Consider the following 22,080-nt stretch of genomic DNA (forward strand, 5'->3'; position numbering starts at 1 on the left):
TCCCCTTCGAAACCCTACAACTTTTGTAGGAAACATTTTTTGATTTAACGCAGTGTTTCTGAGATATTTGAGTGGGTCCTTTAAAATGGGACACCCGTATATATTAATCTCTCTGTACGAAGATATTTCATGAGATAAATTCTATGTTTTCTCTTTACATATAATAAACATTTTTCCAATTTGTATAGAGATATTTCACAAAATAAATTTTACGTCTGAGAAAGAAGAGAATTGTAGAAAATTAACTTAAGAAAAAAATAAAATATAAAGAATAAATATCTTTCGTAATGACGAGAATATGAGATTAAATTATGAGACTAAATAATAAATGTGTGTAATTATGTGGATATATATCTGTATTTTCATACCTTCATTTCTACTTTATGCGATCTATAATTGAGTTTCTGATAATATTTTATAAGATATCAATTGGACACTTTCATTAATTTTGCAAGTTTTATCATATATTTCTATCTATGCAAAACACATACATGTGGCAAGAGAAGGCACAAGAAGTTTTTTGTATATTTTTATACTTGTGTATGTATCTATATATTACAAAATATTTTCAATTATATTCTTTTTTAAAATTTAAGATTTTCAGACATACTAAATAATTCTTTATTTTATGGTATATGTTATAATAAATCTAAGCATCTATTTTATTTAAAAAAATTAACAATTAAAAATTAATTTACAAAAAAAAAGATTATCAAATAATCATTTAATGTCCTAATATGTCCTAATATGTAATTTTAATAGATTAATATGAATTATATATATTTCGTAATTCAAATATAAGAAATATGCAATTTTTAGTTATTGTAAAGTGTAATTAATATTATCATAACAGAAATTACCTCTTTATATGAAGTAATTAAACAGATAGATTTCTAAGAAGATAAATAAGTAGAATCATTGCATGTAAAAAAATTATAAAAATATCTTTGAAAGATAATCGTCGCACAGCTTTAGCTGTGAATTCTCATTAAACAACATTGAAACACGTTCTGGCGCCAGTTATTCACTGGGTCAGAAGTGGCGAGAACACACACACACACACACACTAAGAGTTGTTGCATTTAATCAGCTTTACGGAAGATGTTACCCAATCGTCTCTTATCGCCGCATCGGCGTGGATAACCAACCAAAAGCAGCTCGTCGTTACAGTTGCTAAAGTTTAGAAACTTCCGAAATGTTGGCATGCGAACAACCGTATCTACTTTCGCGAGATACCCATCTTGCTAAGAAACCAGACATGATAGCGCCAGTATACGAAATGCAAAAAATCGCGAAGAAAAATTAATTGCTCCGAGACTAAAATTTAAAAAAAAACTCCTAGTTTCATTTTTAATCTTTATAATTATTTAGTACTTTGTGACCCATATTGATATCGACAGAAATCATAGAGAGAGTACAAAGTAATATCACGATTCTTTATTCTCTTTCGAACAAAAATTTTTTAACGCATTTACAGTCAATCTTTACAACATGAAAATTTCAGCAAATTTGTTTTTTTTTAACTTAAATTTCATATGTTAAATATCTTATCAACTGTCTTAAAACTTTACTAAAATATATATTTAAACATAAGCTCCTATAAAACATACTTTAATGTCCAAAATATTTCATATTCGAAAAAAAATCAACAAAAACGAGAGTAAATTATAAGTTTAGTGTTTCAAACAAATTTGCTATTATTATCAATAAAGAGACGCAAATTTTTAACCTTTTCCCAGATTCATAAGAATGTTCAAATCATATCTTAGGGAATAAAAGTATTGTTAACGCACAATGGCGATCGGGCTTTGACAGAGTAAAGTATATTATTGAGTCTATAAAAGAAGTAAATGTTCAGAAAGACGAAAAAAGAAAGAGTAATGCGCGATTGTGTGATCCTAAGCGTTGCTCTCGATCAAATTTCTATCTTTTCATTCTCGTTGAATCATAAATTTTTTCCTTGCAAAACCGTGCGGTCTATTTTACGTTTAAATATATATTGAATCTTTTATCTTAAAATCAATATAGAATAATGTAATTTCTACGTAATTTAATTGAATAATTAGTGATAGAGTTCGCGCGTAATAGACTGCGTCCAAACAAAATCACGAGAACAATTGAGGTATTGATTGTGAAATTCATTTAAAGATTGTATTGCTTTTTTTTTTTTTCATTTTGAACAAACATATTGAACTACTGTGATTTGATATATACTAAATATACTAAAATAAATATAACTAAATATACTAAAATATGTATAATATAGGTAATATGTAAAATGTATTTATAAAATATGAAACTGAGTATGTGTTTCTTTTTCTTATTAATCGCAAAAAATAGTGCAATTCACAAAACAAATGTTTATCAGCAAACTCTCTTGTCAATTTAGGAATTAAAAATTTTAATCTTTAAATTTTAATCTTCAAAGTTTAAGCTTTAAATTTTAAGCTTTAAACTTTAAGCTTCAAATTTTACGATTATATTTTTTATTCCACAGCACAAAACTTTGCAGTAAATTACTGCTACTATTTAATACTATTATATCAAAGAAATGACGACTTACCTGATTCATATACGATCTGACGAACTCCATGCTTTGATCCAGAGCATAAGTATCGCTGCTGCATGAATCGAGGATGAGAGCTCCCAGCGTTGTGTTTGGCAGGAGATCTGTATCAGCATTAATCTGGTCCAGAACATACAACATAGCTTCCAATCGTTGCATACCCTTCTCTTCTTTCACGGCTCCGCATGGTGATTGGCCGATGGAGGGTGAGATCTGAACAAATAAATAAATACATACATGTATACATTTCACAGAATCTTTATTTATCTTCATACTTTTATAATTACGCACTTTATATTAATAAAATAATGTCTTATATAATAATATAATAATAAGAATAACTTTTTAAAAACAAAAAATTGCAACTTAAAAAAAAATTCCTATAAATCAAATTTATATAAATCAAATTTCGAAATAAGTTTCCTCAATTTAATCAAATTTAAAAGTTAAAAAAAGTTAAATAATTTAATTTTTACGTTATATTTCTCATGCATTATGTATGAATATCACGTATAGCGTGATCTAACCACGTCAGCACAATTCAAGTTTCTGATCGAAATAGTGCAGCCCTGATATTTCAGCAGCGATAGGGCAACAAATAAGATAGACGTTAAATTTCCATAGATCAATATCGTACTTTTCCCCAGAGCCCTTCATTTCTACAGTGTCTGACTACAATAGCGCATGTATGGTCACAACTTGCGAGACACAAGTCCGAAGGGACCAAATTATAGGGAACTTCGACCCTTCGTCGTATCCTCGAGCATTATAGTCGGATGCGTTGCTGTTGACGTTGTCGAGTTCAAGTAGTGTGAGGAAAGTTAGTTGTGGTACAATACTATAAATCCGCAGGTCGCTACACTCATTGTATACGAGGATTTCGTCAACCCGAAAATACACAGTCCAACCAAATACGCTCGTAAATCCTGACAACAACGCGATTCCGCCGCTGATTTTAATGTTTGTGAAATCAGCTGGGAACGCTGACCATTCGTTTCGGGGTCACAGAGCTTTCCCGAAATGAAGCTTTTAATTCTAACAACCCGGAATTTGTTTTGGTTGCAAAGTTGAAATAAGGGATGACGAGACCCCTACTGTGTGCTTCACCCATAAAATATACATATATATTTTTTATTTCAATAAATATTATTTTATTTTATGAATATTTTTAGACTAAGGAATCTTAAAATGATATGAATCGAGCGATATAAATGTTTATAATGTGTGTATATAACAGGATATTATAAATTATACATATATAAACTTCATCACACAAACTTAACATTATTTATTTAAAAAATAAATAAATATTATAATTTGTTGTTTCAAATTATAATGCTGTTGTACTACTACGTTTGCGAAATTAAAATATAAGAAACCTAAAAATATTTTTAATAAATGTCAATCAGTTTATTAACGTTGAAGCAACGTTGAAATATTCATATTATAGAGATACTCATTACATAATAAATTACATTTTCAATAAAATAACATTTTATATTTATATATTGATTAATATAATAAAACAATGATTTTGGAAACTATTTTTTAATTAACAATTTTCATTCATTGCTTGCAAAAACGAAAAATGAATAGTAACATTGTCAAAGTTATTATATTGCTTCTTCGAAAATTTATCTGAACACTAATCACCCGGGCGAATTCGAGTCACTCGTTATTCAGAAGTCACTATATCGAGTGACAAGAACAATCGGTGTGAGAAGGAAAGTTATTCGCTGGCGAAAGTTCGGTGAACGACGGTTATTTGCACGAACTAGTTGTGCGACAACAATAAATCAGCTTAAAGTTTTCGATATTATTCCTATAACTGAATAAAGAAGTAACATTTCACAAGAATGTTTACTTCGCACTTTGTATACGGATCGAACTTATAACCGTGTATTCGAAAGGAAGAAATCGAATTTCTTTGGAAAAATAAGTAAAATAGAAAAAGAATTTTCCAGATAAAATTCTGAAAAATGTGCTTAAAACATTCTGTATGTACCTATATATGTTTATATTAAAATTTACAATTTTTCTTAAAAAAATTTCAAGTTTTTAATTTAAAAGTTTCGAAATTATATGAATGTCGTACGTTTTATATTTAAATTATAGATGATTAATTAGTGAAGTTTATTTTATTTAAATTTGATAAAAGACTTGATTTGAAAATCCGTGTATTTTATATATTTTTAATATCGATCACAATTTATTTCTGCAAAGAGAAAACCAAATAAAGTTTTAAAAAGCTTTCTTTAAAAGATCACAAAAACTGCATGTTTTGTACGGTAGAAGCCGTACAGTGCATGGTTACAGTCTGAGTGGTCTGTTATTTTTTAATCGTATAAAATAAATATTATATATTTTCATTTTTACACATCAGGTACAAACACTTGCGATATTGCGCATAATTCTCCAAAGTGGAAATTCTCGAAAGTCAATTTTTAACAAAATAAAGTTTCAACATTCTTGATATTGAAGCTCAACTTTTGCAATTTTTGCAATGCTCATATATTTCTCTTTCTTTTTTATGTTCTTTCTTGGTGAAATATTTTGTGATGATATAGGATATCTACACGGCTCTTAGACGGGTTACGGTCTCTCTCGCTATATTTCACCTGAATCGCATATGATATGACGTCAAAGGTGAGATCCGGGGTCGATTACGTCAAACTTTTGCATAACACATATTAGATAATTTCGAGAGTTGGCTTATTTTCCGTGCGTAAACATAATAAAGTATTTCTCGCAAAGCAGCAAAACGTGAATATTAAATGTGTCACCGAGTTCGCGTTTATGCTATCTGAATAAATAAAACTCGAGCTAAAACGAGGACACATATATGTATATGATTTAATAATAAATAATTATTAGTCTCTCCGTTTATTTTATTTTATTTAAAAAAAAAATGTTTTTTCGGAAAGCATATGCATTTTGTTATATAATACATAATAAAAAAATATTGAGAAACGAAAAAGCGATTTTAATTAAAACCACGAATTTTGATATCTCATCCGTTTTTACAAATTGTAGAATAAGGCAAAAATGCGAGAATAAATTTCAATATATAACTTGCGTTAATTAAAATTAAATGATTACATTTATAAATATTTGCATCATTTGTCTTAGCGTATATGGAAAATAAAGTTACTTTTAATAAGAAAAAGCACGGATATTTGTATTTCTCTACGTGTATAAATTGATACACTTTTTCGCTCGCATTTTTTCGATTATATATTAAACGAGGCTTTCGTTGCATCGGTTAATATTGATTGTAATGGCAATAGTAACGAATGCATTTATTTCATCGCCGCCGAACGCTGTATTTTATTCGGAATATTCGTTATTTTCAAGTAGATGAATTGGAAAGACGAGAGAGCGCGATTTCTGCGAAGTAATTTGAGACGAAAGAGTACAGAATAAGAAGAAAAAAGTACAATTTCGTGAATACAAATACAATGCGCGTAGCAAAGTTGCGATATACATAGTATATTGACCCGCTCCGAGCGAATTCCGATACATAAGATATCATACTAATTTAACATTTACACACATAGAAGAGATAAAAACACAATCGCTGAATAAACTTCGTCCATGAAAAGAATCAGAAAGAATAATTGTTACTTAATTAGAAATTCTACATTTCTTTTATTTCTTTTATCTACTCGTAATGTATAACATTTTCATTATTTATCGTGTAATTTTATTGTTCATATAACTACATACATACTATACTTTTATTATAGTACAATATATCTTAATGAAAGTTGCTCAAAAGTTTAATTACAAAATATTAATTTAATATCGTGAATAAAAAGCTAATTAGCAAATTACATATGTATAAATGGTTAAAGAAAACTTATTTTTTATTTAATTTGAATTCCATTACTAACCGATTACTAAAATATTTAATTTTGAAAATAGGAAGGTATTGTAAATTGAAGCTCTTGCTAAGAAAGATTTCAATTTCGAAGTTAACTAGAAATCTATCGCTAACAAGAAGTACGGAAGCACTGATATATCTTATGTAAAGAAGACTTACCTGCTCATGCATTGGAAAGATACCGCCAAAGATGATATCACCACTGATGCGTATCAACTTCGAACCGTCTTCAAGTCTATTTTTCGCGTTGTAACACTCGCTCGTAATCAAGAAACACCACATCCACGGTAAGATTTTGCGCAAGCTCATCTTGGACATGGAAATTGAACTATTCGAATGGCTCTCGTGGTTGATATCTCACTGAAACATGAAATAATATTTGTAAGTTATTTTACGAATTTGAAACTAGAAATATGGGTATGTTTTATCTTTTTGACATTATATATAATAATATGACATATAATAAATAATCAAATTGAATATATATATTACATCCTGGTTATGTTAAAATAATAGGAAGACATTAATGATCGAAGATAGTAATATTGAATTAATATTTTTAAAATTACGTTCCATTTTTTCGACGAAAAGATAATATTGATGTACTTTAATATTTCATTTTAGTTGATTAGAATAAATTTATTGTACATCTGTTTGTAACTGAGTTCTCTTCATTTCTTTATGACATGATTTATTAGTGTTGCAGTTATATTGTTTTTTTAAAGCTGTTTCAAAACGACTTATAAGCGTGGATGCTTTAGATTGAAACTTTCAATAACTGATAAGCAGCGTCATATACATTTCACTGCTCGTGCGCTGAAAATATGAATTTATGACAAAAACAGATAAATCGTACGTGCGCAAAAACGTTTTACAGAGCGTGTTTACAGAAACGTATATATATTATATATGTTATATATCCCCCCTTCTCTCATTCCTGTCTATTTTAAACTCTTTTATTCGAGTCACGATTTTTCTGAATTTATGAAATAGCTTCTTCTCGACGATAAATCTCTGTCCGTTTCATGTTAAAACTTTCATGTTCAAAGATCGAATCTCTCAATTCATCGCTGTTAAATTTTCTTCTTGAAAAGTGATCGAAACATATGCTATTGCGTTAGGAAATAATAAAGAATAGAAAAAAGCACATATATTATTTGCAGCATCATTTATTTCGAGTATTTAAGCTAGATATAATCTTTCTTTCTCTACGATCCGACCTAATTCCGCTTATTTTAGAGTATTACTATCTCATAAGAATCAAAGTCACCCTTTATCCCTCCTTTAATTACTTCGTTGTCTGTCAGCGTCATATAGTCTTATATTGATCTTTGTTGTTCAATTTTCTCTCCGTAGTTGTCGAAGAAGCTTGATTTTTATCGTTAAATTCAAGAAAGTGTCTTAATTTTAAGTGTTTTTATTGTATAATCTATTATATATCAACGAGAAAAACATCGATTATTAACGCATCTCTTTTTAATTTCACCTGCCCACTTTGAGATAGTCGATGCTTTTACATATTCTGGGCTTTTTTAAATCATTCTCTTTCGAGGAAAAGTTGTTGATTGCTTGCCTGCTTGTGCGCCTGTAATTTAATTCAACGATGCAGATGAGAAGGCAGGAAAACACTGACGATAAAATTACTTTGTTAAACAAATTTCACTTTTGCTCACGGCGTGTTTCGGTTTTCTAATGTCTCTCCTTTGCCTCCTTCGAAAGCCATTCGAGGCCCTAATTTCGCAATTAAATTCGAGTCCTTCAATTAATTTAAGACCTTCGTCGAGAATATACTTATCGCGTTCTTTATGTTTAATGCCTAAATTATAATTATTAGAGGATATTCTAGCGTAGAACCTACATCTATATTGTATAATCTATAATAACTCCAATAATAAGTCCAACATTTTATCTTACGATTCGCCGTACTGTGAAATTTTTCTTATCTCGTGTATAACAAACGCACGCGAAGAATTATCTAAAATTTTATCTAAAAAACTAGTTAAACTTTAAATTAATTATGAGCCATACAAGTCAATAATTTTATTTAATCTACTAATTTATAAAAAAATTAAAATAATGACAAATAGTAAAGAATAATCTTAAATATTGCGGAGGATTTTCTATATAAAATATTTTTGCGCATAGATTTCAATTAAAAGCAAACGCAATTAATTGAATTTGTCACTAATTTTAAGAAAAACGTGAACATATATACATATATATTTCTTTATGTGCAATTTCATCTTGCCGCATTCAAGAACACATGTAGTACGCTAAACATTCAACGCCTCAACTGAGATTGAACGGAATTTTATCGAACATGCCAAAATTCAGACGTGCCATTGCTTCGAGAAAGAATGTAGAGCATTAGTGCGATCTGTGACAGTAATCGTCATGCGAATAATTTCGTGTAATTCCGATGAATAATTTAAACGCAATGTTGTATCGGTATTTCGAGTTCTCTCTTTATTGTTAGGAATAAATTGTAAGAAATAAAATAGTTCTTTTTCTTACATTATTATCTTATCTTGGAAAAGCGTTACAAAAAATGCTTTCTATTTTAATAAAGACCAACATAGTTATTGCATTATATCTCAAAGAGAAAAAAGAAAAAAATAATAACTTTAAAAGTAATTCTCCTGATTTTTTTTGAACTTGCAAATTGAAAGAAAAAGAATAGAGAGAATATAGATAAATTAATTAGAGAATTTATATTCCTTTCTCTTTTAGAAATTCATATAAAAGGTTGATTTCTGTAATTTTATTATTATTCTTCACAAGATAAACCGTTTAACGTAATATAAAATAAATAAAAAAAATTATGATTTAAATTTTTTATAAGTATACACCACTGTAATTTAATGTTATTTAATTTGAATTTGTTTAAAATGTGTCAATTTATATCTCAAAGAAGCTCCACCATCTCTCTGCTTTCTCGTAATGTTAGCGTGTAATTCAATGAAAAAAGAAGCTTTTCGTCAATAGTGTTTTAGAAATAGTGTGTTTCACATCTCTGATTTGATCCGCGGGTACTTGCCGAAAAGTACTATCAGAAAGTGTTACGGAAGCCCTCTCTCAAGCAAAGATATCGTTTTACTCGGACGGAAAAACTAGCTCGGAATACTGTGTCGGCTATATTTAGAAGATAAACGAGAAAGAGAATTCACACACCATCGGATAAAGGGACGTAACGCAAAGGAATACAAACGAGTTTGAACTACGAATAAAAAATGATCGATTGCATATCGCGCTTATTCGTTCAGCGAATTGATACAGCGAATTGTACGGAGTGATAAATTTTTCAAGAAAACGAAATACAATCTAGGCCTTTCCTAATATTATTTTCCCCAAATGCGATTATATATAAAGAGAGACAATATATTCACTAAAAACCATTATGCACGAAATCAAAGTCTGGATTTGAACATATAGTAAACTTGCAAACTTCAAACGTTACGACTAAATAACTGTCACTAATAAGTGCAAGTAAATGCTAATATTATTTTAATATTATTATTATTATTAATTACTTTATTTACATATGCATTATTAAAATATAAAATAATTACAATCTAATTTTATTAAAATAAGGATATGAAAAGTTATATGAAAAAATCTTGATCGCAGAATTTTATTAATATTTTTAATAAAAAATATTAAATTAGCACTATTTTGCAAAATTCCAAAGCGTTTAAAAATTACATTTTTGTAATTATAGTCGCAACATTTAGTTATTCTAAAAACCAATTTAATTAGTATGTTTACTGCACAACTTAATTGTTTTTGTAATCAATATATTGAAACTGATAACTGATTATAATGTACCATGATAACTATATGTCTATTATCGAGAAAAAGAAGTTTTTTTCGATTAACCAAACGAATAAATCATTGTTTATTCAAAACTATGGGAAATATGTCAAATTCGCAATGAAGCTTTCAAAAAGAATAAAGAAATATGTGTACGTTTAACTTGCAAAGAAGTTTCATGAAATACATGATTTAATATCTGTTGAGAAACTTCTTTTGACATATCGCTTTAAAAGAATGATTGGTGGTACCCATTTTATCCAATGTGTATAGACCAATCGTCAAAGAAAAAGGAAAATCGACCTTTGTAACTCATCAATTCAAATATTGATTTATTTGACTATTTAATTATGCCCAAAGGAATAAAATTTATACTAAATAGAAGAGAGAAATCGTCTGTTTATATATATGTATATAGATCCTAATAATCGGATTTGTCTTACTGTTTCTTCGGTACTGGAATTTTAATGAAATGTTTGAGTAAATTATAAAAGAATGAAATTATCATAATATAATATATTTTGTGTGTGTGTGTGTATACATATATGTATATATTACATTATTAAATAATTAAAGAATTATATATTATTTTTAATATATATATGTTCACATACATATATATGTCACACACAGAATATGTATATATATGAATATGTATATATATGAATATGTATATATGAATATGTATATATATATGATATATATAATAATTATAATATATTATATTATAATATATTGTATATATATTTTTAATTAAAACGTTATAATATAATATAATATGTTTTTAAAATATGACAAGTGTGACATTTCTTTGAATAATAGACAAGTGTAATGTTTCAATATATCGGAGATATTAAATCTCGCTTTTTATACTGATAATAATCTCTTTTCTATAAGTTTGTATAGTATTATGATTCTCATATCTCTTAGTTTCAATCAATGAAAACATGATGGGTCAAATTTTTATAACATTGGACCAAACTTTCTCAGAATAAACTTCTGGTTAGTTTCACCTATCAATCTCGTGCCGGTTTACACTCGATCAACGACACGGTGTTCGGATTCGCTCCAGATTCAAAGAGAACAGAAACGATAAAAAAAGCTTCGTCACCATCTTGGCGACGTTCGTATGATCGGGACCGAAATTGAGATATCTACCCGTGCGTGTAATCCTTCGATATACTTGATTCTACCCCGTCCTGGCTCTGCTTCGTCAGGACGCGACAGGACTCCGACTGTTTTCATTTCTGAGGCGATCCGTGCCATCCTCTACAATTTCTTGGATATTGCGATCGTAGAAGTGGCAAAAGCGGACTCCAATCATCTGTCCCAAGATAGAAAGCCCCTCTTCCAGCCATCCTGTTCTTGCAATCTGAATGTTTACTGCTTCTGAGGGAACTCTCTCTCTCCCTTTCTTTCTCTCCCTCTGTCTCTCCCTCTCTCTCTCTCTCTCTCTCTCTCTCTCTTTGCGCATAGAATAATTATAAATAAGTAACATAACGTTAAAATCTTTGTAAATTGTATATTTTTATAAAGTCTGTTACTATGATAAATAAGTATGGAATTTAATTTTTTATCATTTTTCTTTAGCATTTGGAAAATTATATAAATTTAATCTTTTCGAAAATAATAAAAGAAATATATGTGAACAGATAAACAATGAATAAATTGACATCAATATTAAAAGTCTATGCAACTTCCAAATTGCATAATAAATGCATTAGGGCGTATTCAAAATGCATAATGCATTATAGAGTGAAATCTGAAGTTTCCTGATAAACGGTCGAAGCAGATAGAAATGGAAAGTTAAAGGATGAGAATCGCGCTAGCTGTTGAAATCGAGCAATTTGTCACCGTCATGGTAGCTCAATAAAGTTCGTCGGAAGTCGCATAACTCTTCATGCTATCGTACGTCTGAGGAAATCTGATGGCGATTATCGTGAAAGTAATCGAAGAGATCAGCAACAAAAGAATAGATATTTCTGATGATTTTTCCAAATTGACATTGTTGCCTGGCAAAATCTTTAATACACAGCTTTTGTGCTTAGTTTATTTTTATATTTGCAATGATATTCAGAATATTTTTTACAAATTTGTAATAATATAAAATTATACTACTGTTATTAACATTTATTTAATGATGCTAACGAGAATAATAAAAAATATATTTTTAAAAATTTAATCCTTAAATAATATATAACATTTTGTAACATTTTCATTCTATAAAAATAAATATTATAATAAAAACACATATAGTTTTCTTTTTACATTAACAATGTCAATGTAAAGTTGTTAAATTAATTATAAATATTTTATTATACTCATCTTATATGTGCACTGACAGATCCTGAAGGGGGGGGGTAACCCCCCCCCTGCAAATTAAAAGAAACAGTTTTGCTGAATTTGTTTAAAAAATATAAATAAAGAAAAACAAACATTAAAGAACTATCGACGTCAGGATCCGCTAGTGTATAAGACACACTGTAAATTATACTCATTACGCATTCAAGAAGTTAAGTATAGATTAAGTCAGGCATAGGACAAAATGAGGAGATAATTTCATTGGACGAAAATAATTAGGTGAAATTCTTTATATATCTATATAATATATATATATATATATATATATATATATATAATATATATTATATCTGTATAATATATACAATATGTATGTATAAAATACACTGTAAATTATACTCATTACGCATTCAAGGAGTTAAGTATAGATTAAGTCAGACATACGACGAAATGATGAGATTATTTCGTTGCATGAAAATAATTAGGCAAAATTCTTTATATCTATATAATATACATATATATATATATATATATATATAAAAGTATAAGATACACTGGAAATTATACTCATTACGCATTCAAGGAGTTAAGTTTAGATTAAGTCAGACATAGGATGAAATGATGAGATAATTTCGTTGCATGAAAATAATTAGGCGATAAATTCTTTATATCTATATAATATATATATATATACACTGGCGGATCCTGGGGGGAGGGGGGGTTTAACCCTCCCCCTTGCAAATTAAAAGAAACAGTTTTGCTGAATTTGTTTAAAAAATATAAATAAAGATAAACAAACATTAAAGAGCTATCGACGTCGTTGATCCTGGAATAAAAGTTAATCATGAAACCAAAAATATTAAATAAAATAATTTTGCAAACCCCCCTCCCCCCCATTATCGACGTCAGGATCTGCTAGTGTATATGTAATATAATATTTAATAACATATATTATCTCTTATAATTTGTTATTATGAAAATAGAATCAAATATTATATGCATGTATTTAAGAAAAAAAAAAAAAAAAAAGGATGACAAAAAAGATAAAAAAAGTCCTTTGATCTTTAAGGGCTTCAAGAGATTAAATTTTGGTGATTTTAGCTCCAGAGTATATGATATAAAGCAAGAAGCACACACAATACATACAATTGTGTGTAGATACTGTTACAATTATTGACATGCCAATAAATATGCTTTTATAAATTATATATAAATTTCCTGTGATAAAAAAAACATATATACATATATACATATGTAGAAAAAAGTAATTTATGAATACAAAAAAAAATTTATTTTTCAAAAGCAGTGTTTATTAGTTTGCCAAACTGTGATAAAACTTTTTTACTTAATAATAAAAAATTGTATTGAGTTAACAGCGGAATTCTAATTTGCACAAATTGCAGTTTTAATAATACGCAAAATAATATATTGAAACACATATATCAACATTAAATGTTACGTTATCATATTGCATACATATATATATATATGTGTATATATAAAATAAAAATATTCAGAAAAATCAATCAAAAAATATTTATATTGTCTTTTTTGTTTTTATAGAAATTGTTGATAGTGCGCATCTTTTCAAACTTTGTTCGTAACTATGCAATATTCAAACAACAAAATCATGAAAAATTTTTTATTTAATAATATGCTGAAAATTATAGTATTTGTGTGCTCGCGAAATGATATAAGGTGTGAAAAGAAATACGAGGAGATAGAAAAATACGCGCACTCGCGCATTTAGTATCCTGAGAGCTACTATCGACGTAGTACATCGGATCCTACATTATATATATAACATCATAACACGAAACTAAATTACATGAAACCCATATTGCGACAGAGACAGATCATTCAGATTCTATGAAACGTGCAGTCGTAATTCATGCAAAAGATCGAAGGAATTGCGTTAGTTATGCAACGTTTACTGTTATTCAAGATTCTATTGACGTGATGCAACTTGCAAATATACACATATATATTTTTTTTAAAATTAATATTATATATATATATATATTGTTTAAGTAGCTATAAGGAAATAGGAATATATAAAACCAAGAGAGAGTTCTTATAGAATTCCAACGTATAAAATCCAATATATGTATGTATGTATAAGTTTTATTATAAATACAATCAAGTTTTACATTATTTTATAACTTGTTATCAAATTTTCAATTACAATTGATTGATTCTATAAATTTGTAAAGAAATATATATTTTAAAGTGCAATATACATACATACATATATACATATATGTATATAAATTTAGAGTAATGTCTTTCTTTCTCTCACTCTCTCTTTCTCTTTCTCTTGATTTTACGCGAAATGGCTTTTGCAACGTACTAATAATAGCATCACAAGTACGTTTCTAATCCTAATAGGTCCTTCTTAGAAGGATATGTATACATCTCCCCATTAATGGAACATCGCAAGTTAATTATCTGGAATATACATGATAGTAGAGTTGCATTTGAGACGCAAAATACAAGACTGGTGCAAATGCAATGCGCATCAATCGTGAATGCAACTCGAGTGAATGAGGTGAAGTTAAACGAGCGTAAAAGCAATTGCATGGTAATATTGGTGAATCGAAAAGGTGGAGCGTGATTGAGAAAGATAGATCGTTGAAATGAACGAACGAGCGTAACGGAACTCGATAATTTCATTCGGTATTGTGAAAAAATCCGGCGAATTCGATAGATCGCGAGACAAAAGGCGCGCTTCTCATCGAGGTTTCCGCACGTTCCAATCCACCGGCGAAAATTAATTGCCCGAATGAATCGTTGCGGCGATTTCTATTTCAGGATCACGATTGTTGCCAGCTGTTTTACAGAAAGAATTATACCCGTCATAAAATAATGTAGCGCCTTCATGAGCTGTTTATTCAGAGAGTATAAATTAAACTTGAAAGCGCAGTGATCTCAGTACTCTCACCGCAAATTTAGTGCTCAAGCGTTGCTATTTCAGTCACAGATGATATATAATATGAGACGAGATTTAAACAGCAGTAGTTAGATATAGAGAGCCAATGAATTTAAACAAGATATTATCAGAATTAATGCATTCTACTGGTTTTAATGAAATTTCGTGATTTATGTGAACATTTATGAGAGTATATAAATTTTCCATCTTTGCCGCAACTTTTTCGCTAATGAATCGAGTGGATTAAATGATACTATCAAGTTCAATAAATATATACGCGTAATGTATGCAAATTAAAAGTAAAATATAATTTTTATACTGTGAAAAATTTTAACCTTCGAGTCACAGAGTATCGATGCCCTTCGATAATACATCGATGCTGCAGACAACGAAAAAAAAGGTTCGGAAAATCGATATTACATTATTCCCGATGTGTTCAATCTCTTTCTCTTGCATCACGTCCTTTGCGCATACCGTGCGTCACGTTTCTTTTTCTCTCTCTCTCTTTCTCTTTTATTTTGCACTACACCCTCCATCTTCCTTTCTCTTAACTTTCATCCGCATATTTTCGGTTTTACCTTTTTCTTTACGCTTCTCGATCTTTGCCCTCCGGTAACCAACCCTTCCAGATATTAAACTCAATCTACAGAAAAGAGCCGAATACGACTTTCATCTCTTCGTATGAGATCGATCATCCCCACCTAGCGCTTAGTAATTCAAGATAAATTTCGCAATCGTCAAATCAGACATTCCGCGGCAATTGTAAAAATCGTGACGAGGAATAATATTCACAATTCTTTTCAATCAAATTATTCTTTTGCAAATCTAATAAAAATATTTCTATTTTATGTCTGTGTATGTATTAAATTGCTCTGTGTATAAAAATTTATCCAATCTACAATTTACCATTTATGTATAATTTTTATTTCATAGTTTGTAAATTCAGTTTTGTACATGCTTCATATATTTTTTTTTATAATTTAACAATAAGATTAATTGTATATATATATATATATATATATATATATATATATATTATATATATGCGATCATGCGGCGCAAAGAATATAAAATATATATACAATACATATATCGTCTATATTTTTATTCACAAATAGATTTTCAATATCATAATTTTTTTATTGACAAATATTTTTTTATCACAAGTATAATATTTTTTATTGCAATTCATTTTTTAGCTTTTGAATGCTAAAATAAAATTTTATTTTGAAATTTTTAAATTGATTAAAATTAGTTGACCCGTAAAAAGAAGCAGGAAAAGCGAATTAATTAATGGAAACATCATACATACGTAAACACGAAGATATCACAGAAATAAAATCGAATTTTTAATTCTCATCACCGATGACCATTGAATTGTTTGTGAATTCTTCAAATTTTTATAATAATCTCATAAACTAAGATATTGAAGCTATTTTGCAAATATTTCCTGCTACATAGGTATATGTATTAATTTTAAACAAAATACTAAAAATTTTTACTAAATTTATAATTCTCCCCCCCCCCCCCTCTCTTTCTCTCACTCTTTCTTTTTTTTAGACTCTCACTCTCACTCTTTTTTAGACTCTATTATATAAATTAATAATTCTTAAAAAAACAACTTGATTAGAAAATATATATACTTGTAAAATCATTTATGTCAAATATATAATAGAAAAAGCATTATAAAAAGATTATATTGCATATTTTGCATTTATAATTACATCTTCAACACACGTTAGCTCTTTATTAAAACGCAGTATTGAAGAGAACAGAAGAGCACTTGTAAAAAAACCAGGAAGCATCAACACGCTTTTTTACGCTAGTAAAAAAGAGATTAATTAAGCGCATGTTAGTGGAATATTATATGCATCCTTGAAAGCTCAAGTGGTATGCCGGTTATCAAGAAAACTCTCTCACATGTTAAGATGTCATAATCCTTGATTTATATAAATGAAACAGTATTGCATTTTGTATGAGTATTATAATAATAAGAAACGTTAATTTTCTGCAATCTGATTTTGATGTAAATATAAATCGAACTTATACTGTGTGTGAAATCTTTCGATTCTAGTTAATTCACAAAAATCTTTTTATAAAACCAAGCTTCTAATAAAATATAAAACAAGTAATTTTTTATAAATATATATAAAAAATTATAGATTTGTTTTATTGTTGTAATTTTTTTATTTTATTGTAGTTATAATGCTGTATGTTTTAATACTTTATCTTTATGATTTAAATTAGACAAAGTAATTAAGTGATTTTATAAGTAAAATGTAAAACATGTAATATATACTTCAATTAATAATTGTGTATTAAAATGTAGTGTAGTAAAAATAATAAGCGTGTAAAACCTATGATATTCAATACTAAGTTACAATAAAATTATTTTTTATAATTTTTATATTATATATTTATTTTATAAAATAAAAAAACTATTATATATAATATAAAATGCAAATTATAATCTCCAGAGAAGAGTTTTTACCTATCATACTGTGCCAAAATATTAAAAGAATTATGGAAAATACGTGGCCGCCGATGTTATACGTGAAAAAAAACTAAACATATCGAACTTTTCATCCTCGTAATATCGTGAACTTTTTCTCGGGGGAGATGAAATACGCTTTCTCGAGTGAATTCTTGAAAGTTCCAGCCTAAAGGATTTTGTAGAAATACCTTTCAAGAGTCCGATAAGAGTAAGAGCCGCAGTTTAGTATAAATTTACGAAATTTCGATATGATTCGAGATTTCAAAAACTTCTATAATCTTTCATTTACTTTCCATGATACTAATTTTGTTGTTCTAACAACATTTTTTAAAGATAAAATAGAAAAAGAGAGAAAAAAAGAGAAGAGAAAAGAAGGAAGTAGAAATAATAATGTATAAATTATAAATTATGAATATTCCTGTGTGTTTAAACGCAATAAATTAAAAATATTATTAAGATTTTATTTTATAATATTTATTACGAATATTGTGTAATGACTATATCAAAATATCTTAATGATATTTATTAAGATATTTTGATAAGTTAAATGTTTAAAATATGATATAAATAAAATGTCTTTTTATTTATTAGATTTATTATTATTTATGATGCTAAAAAATAGTAATATTCAAATGCCAGTACACTTTGTCTCTTTATAATTTTTTTCTATATTCTTTATATATTTAGGCATCTCTCGTAAAAAAGTGTTGCACAAGTATCGTATATACATGTCGCTTAATAAACTTTTCTCTTTCGTGAGTCAAGCTGCAAAGAAAATTTATGTGCGCGTTGTGAAGACTAGTGTTTAATGGATTAAAAGAAAAGTTGCGAAAGCCAAGCGACTATGAGATATAAAACGTAAAAAGGACAAGGTATAAACCGCGAGGAGATTCTCGACGGCTGTCGTCAGAGTTTGTTCAAGAATTATCGCCATGAAGACGAGGGATAATATCAAAGATGACATTCTATAGGAAACTGCCGGCAGACAGTTCAGCTCCTTTTATTTTTCAATGTAGAAAACCAGGATGTGCGATAGAGGGTAAACATTTGTCCCCCTGTTCTCTTCTTTACCTCTTTAAAAAGTCAAGCTTAACTACGAATTTAAACAGGGTTTCCCAAGAAAAGAGCTATTTTCTAACATCTTAACGCGTTATGCTATACTAAAATTGCATAAAATTAAATAAGAATTAATATGCAGAAATAAAAATAAGCGTTGACACGCCAATTTGTAAAATTTGAAGAATTTTTCTCAAATTAACAAACGATTATATTATTTTGACAATTATGGTTAAGTACTTAATAAGCTTATTTCTTATACGTATGCTACATTTAACATATGCTAAAATAATGCGGATTTATTTATATGTCGATCTATAAATCTTAGTATTTTTTCGACATAATTAGGGATGTTACGCAAGAATTGTTTAAAAATATTGTTTTTTAGAAGTAGATTAAAAAAAGATATTCGTAAATAAAAAGTAGATACATTGCAGTTATATTGAACTGAAAGCTTTACGAGTAAATTTATTTAAATTAAAAAGTTTTCTATATTCAATATCTACTTTAATAAAAAAAAGCAACGGACAAAAAACTTTTCTCTAAAAATGCTCTTTACGTAGTTACACACACACGCATATATAAATATATATACGTACACGCATTGATTATCGATAGCTACGTCGAGTGCCGAAGCTTCATCCAAAACTCATTACCCGCCAATTTCCCATTCGTTTGCGCTATCCGTTAAGTCCGCCGTAAAACCCAAATTATAGCGAATTTGCGCCACGCGGATCGGGAATTATTAAAACATCAAATTCACATAAAGCTATTCATATCTACGTCCGTCTATCTCCGTTCTTTGCTACTCCTTTTCTGTAAGCTCGGCACGAATCCTAATGGATTCCTCGAGTTCTCGAGCGGTACTAGCTCACCATTAAATCCTGTGCGGTGGAATCTTAGTTCTCCTTGCAAAGTGCACGGCGTAACTCAGATAGAAATGTACAAAGCAGTTCGTTGAAATTCGCAGTGATAATCATCTTGTTACACTGCAGCGCGATGATCCTATTTCATTTTTGCCATAATAATATCATTGAACACGTCGTGATAAATGATTGTACGATAAGAATCGTTATGGGTGAAACGTCGAAAACTTTTAGTCGATCTGTTAGAGAATCGCAATAAAGATAAAGATACAAAAATTAAATTGCTTGTAATTTTTTTTCAAAGAAAAGATTCCCGAATAAAACTTTTATTGATAATGTTGAATCGACAGAGCTTGCGATTGCGATATGAGGTCATCGGGTCGGCACATTGATCATAGTTGAGGGTCACTTCGAGCAAGCCTCGTTGATGTGCGCGAACCGATTGCGAATTTTCATTTCCGTTTCCTATAGGAAGTAGCAGCAAAATGCTTTTTAAAGCTTGCATTATCGATATCATTTTCGATGTTTTATTAGTTTAGTTAGTCTATATATTGTGTGTGTGTGCGTGTGTGTATCGTTGATTAAATATCATATTTTTTTATCTATTACATTATCTCACAAAATAGTGATATTGTACAAATTAATAAAATAAAAAATATATAGTACGATATCTATTTATTTTAGATTTGTTGAATTTTACATAAAATAGAAATTTATGAATCAGAAAAAATGTGTAACTGGAAAATATTAAAATATTAATCTTCAGTATATTAATACAACTAACATTAATACAAAACTAAAATTGGTGTATTCTTTGACAGAAACACATTTTGCAAATTTTTTTTTGACTCTAGTCTTATTGATCCAAATTACGAAAACCATGCGCGCATCTTACTGTATCGATAATTTATATAGCTAGAATATTTGATCGAGAGGATGATTGAGCATTAGTCGTATTGTGTAACGTCTGACATTCTAATCTAGCAACATAACACAAGACTGGACGCTCCGGAGCGATTTGTCACGTGTGTGCCAAACATCGTAAGTCGTTATTGTCAAGCTACCGTAATTCCACGTAACCGGATGAGTAAGCACAATTCCCGCGCTCCTTGCTCGCGTTGTCTGTTGGGATCGTCGAGGAACACATGCCGGTATACACGGAAAACCAATTAGGTAGGGCATACCACGGAACTTACAGTCAAGTGTTTTCCCAAACAACCCCCGATACGAGCCATGGTGTAATTTCTGAGAGTAATTTAAACCCTTTGCGAGTCGGTTTTTTTTTACAGAGAGAATGTCGACGAGCACAGCAATCGACGTGATTAGGTCAATATGTCAACGAATTCTACAAATGTTTTCCGGAGAAAACAAAATAAAAACTAAATGTTTGTATCATTCTACAGTTTAATCTTTTACTTTCTGTACATACACAAAATCTGCAACATATTTGTTTAGAGGAAACGTGAAATTTGTATATCAATTTTATCGTGAATGAACGTTTGTGATGATACGATCTCAATTTTTACTGTTATTCATTTTATGATGCTAAAAAACTTTTTTTTACGTGCGATCGAATTTTTTTCTTTTGTTTTTTATGTCAAATTTTATAAAATTTTAATGTGAAATTCTGCTTTTTATATTTTTAAGAAATTTTAATTAAAATTTATGCAATTAATATATATATAAGCTTTGAAAAAAAATTATTGCGCCTGTATCCTTTTAAAATTGCTAAATTTAAAAAATTAAATTCTCTTCATTTTCTATTAAAATAAATATTATAATTTGTTTGAAAGATTATATAGAGTGCATTTTACGCAGAGTGTAAATACTACTTCCTGTTTGATCAAGAAAAGCCGTAAAATGCAAAATTAAATTAGCGCATTAGTGAAACAAAGAATGTATTGAAACAGTCTCTCAGTAAATTGAATAAGAAACTGGCTCATTCATATCTTTCATTTTCATTTCGTAACATCGATATCTGTCTTACATCGTTAACTCTTTCTTTTCACGTTTCCATTTGGTTTCCTCATCCAATTTCTATTGTTTTTCCTAATGATGTGCTTATGATCTACAAGGCGTTAAAATGTGATAACGTTCCATCTCTGACATCGTAGCTCGGTAAGAACTTGAGTACAAAATAGAGCTTGGAATCATCTCAAAATGGCGATAATCTCT

General features: G+C 28.8%; 1 protein-coding gene across 12 annotated transcripts in view; it reads right to left on the minus strand.

Moving 5' to 3' along the window:
- The window catches only part of LOC145934856 (metabotropic glutamate receptor 8), a 117,469-nt gene that overhangs the window by 76,667 nt on the left and 18,722 nt on the right, over positions 1-22,080 (minus strand). For 9 of the 12 annotated variants that reach the window (XM_083035714.1, XM_083035741.1, XM_083035732.1 and 6 more), the window contains 2 exons: positions 6,609-6,809; positions 2,564-2,779 (listed from right to left, as the gene is read on the minus strand). In XM_083035714.1, coding sequence (XP_082891840.1) covers positions 2,564-2,779; positions 6,609-6,767 — 375 coding nt within the window. In that variant the 5' untranslated portion in view covers positions 6,768-6,809. Of the gene's footprint in view, positions 1-2,563; positions 2,780-6,608; positions 6,810-11,417; positions 11,632-22,080 lie in introns of all 12 variants that reach the window. The other 3 variants (XM_083035705.1, XM_083035687.1, XM_083035695.1) reach the window with 3 other exon arrangements.

The sequence above is a fragment of the Prenolepis imparis genome, unplaced genomic scaffold (genome assembly GCF_030444845.1).
Source record: "Prenolepis imparis isolate NDT839.2.m4 unplaced genomic scaffold, iyPreImpa1.0 SCAF_1, whole genome shotgun sequence".
Lineage (NCBI taxonomy): Eukaryota > Metazoa > Arthropoda > Insecta > Hymenoptera > Formicidae > Prenolepis > Prenolepis imparis.